The following is a 9,046-nucleotide window of genomic DNA, read 5'->3' as shown; positions in this document are numbered from 1 at the left end:
AGCAGCGTGAAAACAAACAGCCGATCTTAATAATTACGACAAAACATACCTAATGATTTGACCTCAGCTTGAGATGAGACTTAGCGATGACATTTTGCCTCTTGTTTCTTGCTGACAAAGCCGAGAGCCAGTAACAAGCGCGAATTCGGATCGAAGCGGGTGGTAGGCACTGTATCAGCGCTGCCACGTTGCTATAGTTGAACACGGTTATGGTGGCTATTACAGTTAGCGGCGGTAACTGCTACAGTAATTCTCAGTATATGACGTGCACGCGCAAGTGTCCTAACATGTCACGTATCGCTGTACTGTATCATGTAGGGATCGAAAATAGTGTATTCCCAATAATTAGCCGGTTATGCTCGGAACTATATACCGTGGTGCTAGGATAATACCTGTGTACGCTTTGCACATTCGGCAGTGCTGCAATGAAGATAAGAGCGGTGAAGCGAAATACTGCATCGTGACACTAACGAGCGCCTACAGGGAGAGCTTCTGTAGTCACAGCGGAATCTCCAACGCGGTTGGAGATTCCGCTGTGATTCCAATGTGATTCCGTTGCGCACATGGTTTGTCTTTCGCGTCGGCTCAGCCTGTGCCGCCTCGTCGCCTACGGAGTGCAGCTTCAATATGCATCAGCAGTACTTACACGCCGCCTACTGCTTCGCTTGCGATGGCACTAAGAAAACTGCTGCACTAAGCGGCGCAGAAAGGCAACAGCGTCGACAGGCGAATCTTGCTTTGGTCCGCCGAGACACACGCCAGCGTGAAGCAGAACGCCTTTGCGCGTTCACGGCGCACGCTGCGAACTCTGCCACTCGCATTCCTGAAGCTGAGCGGGTCGCAACTCAACTGCAGCTGCCCAAAGCACTACGGAGTCGGACAAGAATGCTCGTACCGTCGCCGAAGCGACTCGGTAGCTGGATGGTGCTCTCTAATAGGACGCCGCACGGTAAGCAAACCTGCAAAATGGTCGCCGGCCCGCAAATCGTGCGCCTTTCCCTGCAGCGGACCGTGAGTTCACGAAGCAAACATGCAAAAGCTTCTGTAAAGACTCGTTTCACTTTCGTGTTCTACCGATTCCTATGAAAGAGGCATCAACTCTAATTATTTTACTACATGCACTCCCTCCTTTCTGTCGCACGCCATAAAAGGGTGCAAAGATTCTGAACTCACGGTGTTTGCATATCACTGTTTGAGTATTGAACAACACAGTATAAAAAAATTGGCAGTGGCTTAGTTCGGCTATGCCAGGATATACGTAGCGAAAGCTAAGGCGCAGCATGGTTAGCCTTGGATAATCTTGATTGCAAGTCCAGGTTAGTCTGGTTGTCTAGCTATGTTGCGGCGTTAAGTCAGTCGTTCGGCGCGCTGTTCGTCTGTTTCCTGGGCGATTCGTTTCTTCTTCATCTCGTTCCGATGTTGATGCCAGGCCTCCTCCTGCTTATCAGAATTGTCGACGTCCATACTGCCACCTCAACTGTGGTTGCGGCGCACGCGTGTTCTCCGACGCAGTTGGCGACGCGAGCGGAGGCGAACGCAACGACGAGGAACGCGGTGTGACGTCATACCAAACAGCGGCGGCGGAAAGGCGCGCCGCTGCGCAGCGGCGGAACACCTGTGGCTCGGTGCTACTAGTGGCGCATGCGCAGTAGTGACTAGGGAGCAACAGAGAGAGAAATATCCGCGAGGCGCGCGTTGTGACGTCATGTGCCTCCTCGGAGCACCGCCATGGCGAAATCACAAGTTCGCGGCCAGTAAAGCTTTCGCTTCAAAAAAGTACTTTGTAGATGGTAGCTGTCAGCCGCATCAGTCCCGTGATTAGTAATGCCCTTAAGGCTTCATATTATATAGGATGAAATATCAATCTGGGCTCTCTTAAATTGAGCTTACACAAAAGCTCCACTGTCGTATTGTATTAGTATACACATACGCGCAGAGTCGGCCCGCCATACCTGAGTTCCTTCTAAGCTTTAAACGTTCAAAACATTAGTGCGTTTTCCTTGCGGTTATGAAACGAGCATGGTCGAAGTGAAGCGTTCATCCACTACCAAAGCGGTGTGTATGAGCTAAACGGAAATGTAAAAATGAAGCCGTGTCTCCGAAGACTACACTCAAGCATCGATGCCTTTCACCGATCAGTTCACATGAACGCGCAGCGTTATGTCTTGACGACTGACATGACCTGTGCAAGTTAAATGTGTGCGCGGAGATGATGCTATAGGTATGTTAGCAATTTAGACACGTATGATCCTACACGTATGATCCTACACGTATGATTTACACACGTAGAAGCCTTTTCGAGAGCGGGTCGTCGACTCACGTCAATAGCAATTATTAAGCGAAGGCTTTCATCATCAAGTAAGCGAAGGCTATCATTATCAAGTTAGAACTTGATGATGATAGCTTTCGCTTAATGGTTGCTATTGACGTGAGTCGACGACCCGCTCTCGGAAAGGCTTCTTCCGAGAGAACGCGCACCATAGCTACAAGGTGTTTTAGCTGTTCACACCTTAAGGCCAGTGACCAAATAAACGACCTGAGGCTGCAAGGAAGTGAGACCACGTTGACAGCTGCAAACACGACACGTGTGTGGATGTTTAAACTATTAAGCATGAATTACAATGAAGTCGTTTCCTACAACTTTAAACATGCAGCATTCTGTCCTTTCTGTTGCTCATGCTTCATGCCTGTTCGCAGTAACTTTAGCTTCGGACATCGCTTCGGCAAAAAGTATTTTTAACCGCATTCCCAGCCAGGCATACCCAACCACTCTTTTACCACCAAAGTTTCTCATACCTTGTCTTTCATTCTTTACAAAATTTTTTCTTGGAATTTTCAGAACGGCAGCCCACACACAAATGCAATGGAAAAGGAAACACTGACAGCGCATATATTTTACGTTATCTCTTCTCAGACTGAAATATTAAACGCGCGAAACAATAACCGGAAATCGACCCACGGAAGACGCCGCGTTTCAAACAGAAAGCTTGCCTTTGTGCATAGCGTTCGCCGCAGCGTCTCCCGGTAAACGTTACGGTTAGATAAGCAGCAGTTCCCGGGAGGCATGAAAAGCAGTCAGGGGTCCTTGAATGCTATCGCGTTCTACTCTTAAAGGCGAAGCTTAAGAGTCCTTCAAATTTAACACATTGAACATCATTTGCGCGTTTGCGTAAAACGGGCCTTCATGTGCAGCTAGGGTGATAAAACCACGCGTGAACGATTTACGCATAATGAGTGTAACAGACAGACAGACAGACAGACAGACAGACAGACAGACAGACAGACAGACAGACAGACAGACAGACAGACAGACAGACAGACAGACAGACAGACAGACAGACAGACAGACAGACAGACAGACAGACAGACAGACAGACAGACAGACAGACAGACAGACAGACAGACAGACAGACAGACAGACAGACAGACAGACAGACAGACAGACAGACAGACAGACAGACAGACAGACAGACAGACAGACAGACAGACAGACAGACAGACAGACAGACAGACAGACAGACAGACAGACAGACAGACAGACAGACAGACAGACAGACAGACAGACAGACAGACAGACAGACAGACAGACAGACAGACAGACAGACAGACAGACAGACAGACAGACAGACAGACAGACAGACAGACAGACAGACAGACAGACAGACAGACAGACAGACAGACAGACAGACAGACAGACAGACAGACAGACAGACAGACAGACAGACAGACAGACAGACAGACAGACAGACAGACAGACAGACAGACAGACAGACAGACAGACAGACAGACAGACAGACAGACAGACAGACAGACAGACAGACAGACAGACAGACAGACAGACAGACAGACAGACAGACAGACAGACAGACAGACAGACAGACAGACAGACAGACAGACAGACAGACAGACAGACAGACAGACAGACAGACAGACAGACAGACAGACAGACAGACAGACAGACAGACAGACAGACAGACAGACAGACAGACAGACAGACAGACAGACAGACAGACAGACAGACAGACAGACAGACAGACAGACAGACAGACAGACAGACAGACAGACAGACAGACAGACAGACAGACAGACAGACAGACAGACAGACAGACAGACAGACAGACAGACAGACAGACAGACAGACAGACAGACAGACAGACAGACAGACCATATGCCTGTTTATTCCTCTTTTGTTGATATTAAGGTGTGCAAAACACATCAAGTTCGCGCAGCTAACAGTGACAGGTCATTTTATTTTTTGCAAGGGGTGAGTGGATACAATGTTATTCTTCGGGCGTCGAGGATGGCCTCGCAGTTCCCTTTCGGCAGAGAGGCACAAATGTGCGTCTGGAAAGAGCACAGGCCGCCGAATGCGTCGTGTTTGCAACGGAACGCAAATGGAAACAGCACGTCACAGAGCCACAACTTGACGCGCCCTCGCATAACATTGCAGTCAGCGCAACGCGCGCCCCGAATGACAGCCGCGCCCGGGGCCTGCCATTCTTTTCGAGAATCTGGAGTCGTTTGCCGCGGGCTTCGCGACACTGCGGCGCACCATATCCGCTTCTTCGATGGCACTGTGCGTCTTCTTGCGGGCTGGCTAGTTGTTGGCGGAGGCACGTCGCTGAAGGTCGACGAGGTTGGAAAAGGCTATTGACATAACATAGCACCTTTCGGGGGACTGCATTTTCGGTGACACTTTGAACGAATTCAAGAAAAGAAACACATGAAACGATAACGGGAACATCACGGCAAAGCGTAGCACTATAGTAACAGCGTCCTGAAACTTGCAAAGCTGCACGTCGGGACGCCTACTGTAGCGTGGAGTGTTTGCCGTGTGCCGTGACAGACGAAGACAGCAAGCATTTTTTGTCCCTTTCTTTCTCACTCCCCCCCCCCCCCCCCCCCCCGCCATATTCTTGTGAGGAACTACAGGGAGGCGGTAGTTGCTTCCACCGTGCAGTTCGTCTTCGAACCAACCAATCTATGTCAGTGTAATGTTTCTTAAGGGACCTTCCGCGTCTGTATGAAGGCGGCATATTAAGTATGTACGCCAAACATGTCATTTAACTACATACTACGCTGGTTAACGGTTCAAATCCGCGTGCACAGCGTTGTAAAACTCTGTCTGCATACTTGCAGTTGTAACATGAATCTGCGGTTGTTTATGGCTGTTTACAGAAACGGATTGCATCATTGCATGAGCTCGCTGCCTCAGAGATGTAGATAGAACCTTTACTTATTGTTTAAAGGAGTGTATAAGATGGTAGCTGTAGATTTTTGACCCTAATACGTTGTTTCTTTTCATAATATTTTAATGCATAAGCATACTTTGGCGAGTACCCCAGCAAAATCTTTCTGTCACGCGAAAAGTGAGGAACTGAAAGTGAAAAATGGGTAATTTGCGAAGTTAAGACATTTAGTAGTTATAGTAGTGTAGACGTACAATATCGGTAGCTTTCTAAGTGATAAACAATTGAAACGAAAGACAAAGTAAAATTGATCAGAGAGAATACCCATATGATCAGATTTATGCATACCCATACGGATACATAGGGCTCCAAAGAAAATGCATGGGGAAGCTTTTAGTAGCTGTGGGCCAACTGAAATTCGAGGCTGGGCCAACTTGAAGTTTGGGTCTGGGCCAACTTAAATTAGGGGCGGAAAACTTAAAATTCGGGGATGGGCCAATTTGAAATTGGGGGGGGGGGACTTGAAATTTGCGGGTGGGCCAACTTGAAATTTGCAGGTGGGCCAACCTGAAATTTGGGGATATGCGTACACGTACTTCGACAACTCCAATGAAGTTTCTGCATAATTTTAAAGTTACTACTGTTGCTGATACTATGGCGGAAAAGAGTAGCCGTCACCGTTTAGGGTGACGCCCATATCGCTTTTATTTTCGTTTCCATAAAGAACAAACAATCAAAACACACATATTTTAGAAGTTGTGAAAACTGTACAGCCTGCTTGTCACACGCAAAGAATGACACTTAATTAACAAGTGCGAAGGCTTGGAAACACTGAAAATATATTTGATATCGAAGATGGTCTCAAACCGCCGGTCTTGACATTGTCTACATTATCGTGATGTCCTGACAAAGAGCAAAATATGCTGACGTCGAGATGCAGCACGCAAGACGAGGCAAGTGATGAAAAAAGAAGTAAACAAGCGCGCTCTGCGTGTTTCTTTTGGCTATGCTGGCAGTATCAGAAATCGCAGGAACAGAGTGAGGTACCGTTTCAGGACCGTCATAACACATTCACTTAAAAACCAAAAGCCGTATTGGCTCGCACAAACAAGCATTATAGCATATTATGTAGCCCCCCCCCCCCCCCCACTCTGTCGCCTTCCAGTATATTTTCCTTGGTTTAAAGTGTTTGAACTTTCATCTGACGCAAAAATTGACTCGCCATCCCGGCTCTGCGAAAGTGGACGCCAAGCGAAGCTGTTGAAAACCACAGGTATAACTTCTGAGGGTGGGGGTATGCAATGCTTTATTGCTTTAGAGTAATGATGGTATTGGTCATTTAGAGTAATGGTACTAATTTGAGTAATGCTAATTTTTCCACCACGCCACCACTGGTTGTATTGCCATTTATTTTCCCTTTCCCGCTCCTCGTATTCACGCTGCTCCAAGGGAGTCCTAGATATGCATTGCCTACCTATAGTGGTGCTGCAACAACAAGTAAATCAGTTGCTACGCTGGTTATATTCTATATGAAAGGCCACTGACGTCACTTACCACATCACAAGCTGCCGTCGCCACGGCAGCTTGCGCACCAGTAAAATTTACCGGGAAACGTATGTGGGCAGCGTTACGTGCTTTGAATTGTTATCAGGAGCGCGTTATCATCAATGATCTGTTTTGGATGCTTGTTTTGTACTTGTTCTCTATTGAAACAAATGTTGTGCGGCATGTTGTGTGCGTGATACCAAAGAACGTATGCACTTCTCGCTTCAATCGCTGAAGGTTTTTTTTATAGCCGAATGTATTTGTTTTTCGCGAGAACGCGCCGTCAAAATCCCGAGCAACTAGAGGCTAACAGCTTCGCCGTAGAAAGAAAAAAAAAGACGTGTCGAAAATGTCATGGCAGCACTCCTTTAAATGCACATAGGATTTATGACGGCCCTACTGAGTACCATTGATTCTTGCAGTAATTCATTGGTCGAATAAGGAGTATCCCAGGCTGGACCAAGCTTGGAGACGTGTTCATCTTTAATTCTTCGTCTCCGTCTTCCTGTGAACTTCTGTTATTACTTCATTGTGTTTATTTCTTAGCCTGTATTTGTGTGTGTGGCACAACTAGTTTCCTCGAACACATATATGAAAAGTGCGTTGCTTTCCTCTGTATTCAAGATGCCTTTGTGACATTCTGGATATTCCTTCCGGGGAGCACAGAACTAGCCAAGCTGTTAATTCGGCTTCTCTTCAAGACCTCCCCGATCGCACTGATAGAAAAATTATTATTATTATTATTATTATTATTATTATTATTATTATTATTATTATTATTATTATTATTATTATTATTATAACTTCGGTCTTGTTTGAGTCGGTGATGCGTGTGCGTAGTTTCTATGAGAGCTGCTCGGAAATTATTTGCTCAGTCACAACAAATACAAAAAGAGAAATGTCTTCAATCTTGTCGCGCTTTAAACTAGGCTTTCGCGCTACTTTCCACGACCTTTGGCACTGGGCTCTAGGTAAATGATTTGAAAAAATTAAAGTGCATGAAGTGTTCATAGCCCATGATTTTATGGAAAAGACACTGTCTCTGATTGACTAGAAAAGCCGATCATTCATGTTGGTCTCCGGTGCCAATCAGGAACTGCCGAAAGGCAAGCTATCAGCCAAAGCACACGATGACTACTCCTGGCAGCATTAGACGATGATCACGGCGGCCATCAACACGGCGGCCACCAAGACAACTGACCCCTCTTCGTTTCCATAGTGCCGCTGAGTGAAAACAAAGCTTTGGTTCGATCATATGTAGCCCGTCTGAGAGCAGCTCGGTCGCCTTACGAAGAGAGCTGCCATCATGATAACGCGTCAATGGCAACAATCACGTTAATCATTATTACCGAAACCTAAAACTACCAGATCTGCCCGAAAGGTATCTGACCTCGTTTATATTAAGGAAAAGTATGGGGTGCAGGTTGGTCACACTGCGTGTCGTGCAACGAAAGTCCGTGATGTTCTAGCCTGCTGGTGGCGCTTTCTGTAATGCAGGAGCAGTTGTGTAGCCTACTGTCCTCTGGTTTTGACACGATTGTAAGCGGCAGAAAATGACGGAGGGCCAATTCAACAACATGCAGCGTAAAGTTCTCTGTGAAGCTTGGTAAAAGTCAAACAGAAGCAGTTGGGCAGGTACGAATATCATTTGGAGATGCCGCTATGAACATGAAGCAGAAGAAATATGGTAGAGCTGCTTCAACGAACAAACGTACTTCTTTATTATATGGTATTTAGGAGATGTCGCCTTCATTTGGCGCCGGCTACTTCTTTTCACATAGTGATTAAAAGAAAGAATAACTCGCAATAAAAAAGAATGAAATCATAATAACACAAATTACAATAACATAGGTACACTAATGCCGCACTAACTGCAAGTCAACTCAGAAACACAGCAACACAAAGTCCAGTCAGATATTTGCACTAAAGTAAACACAAAGTCCGGTCACATAACTAGACTCAAGTCAGATCATAAGATGCCAACAATAATAAAATGAATAAAAATCGGGCCCCTCGGTTAACCCTCTTTCTTCTCGTTCATTAAACTAAAATCAGGGCGCAAAAGAAAACACGGATCAGATTCGTTTGAAGCTACATAAAACCAGGCACTCAATTGGCCAAAGTAGAATGCGCTTATCACATATAAACACCCTACTGCATAGTTTCCGAGAATATTGCTCACTTCTAGAAATTTTTGAAGGGCCAGCTAGTAACGTTCGTCATTGCAATGAGTATGCTGGCCAAGGACATAAGATCTTCCTGAGGCTGAAGGGCCTGCGACTAATTGCCCCTAAATCACGTGCTAAGCGTTG

At 46.3% G+C, this 9,046-nt stretch overlaps 1 protein-coding gene across 1 annotated transcript in view; it reads left to right on the top strand.

Annotated features, from left to right (window-relative positions):
• The first annotated feature begins 788 nt into the window (after window positions 1–788).
• The window catches only part of LOC142582351 (uncharacterized), a 61,463-nt gene continuing 53,205 nt past the window's right edge, over window positions 789–9,046 (top strand). The window contains exon 1 of the mRNA XM_075691962.1: window positions 789–949. Within this exon, the coding sequence (XP_075548077.1) occupies window positions 886–949 (64 nt within the window). The 5' untranslated portion in view covers window positions 789–885. The remainder of the gene's footprint in view (window positions 950–9,046) is intronic.

This window comes from Dermacentor variabilis, chromosome 5 (genome assembly GCF_050947875.1).
Source record: "Dermacentor variabilis isolate Ectoservices chromosome 5, ASM5094787v1, whole genome shotgun sequence".
Classification (NCBI taxonomy): Eukaryota; Metazoa; Arthropoda; class Arachnida; order Ixodida; family Ixodidae; genus Dermacentor; species Dermacentor variabilis.
The sequence above is the reverse complement of the archived record's forward strand: the minus strand, read 5'-3'. Positions and strand labels throughout refer to the sequence as shown.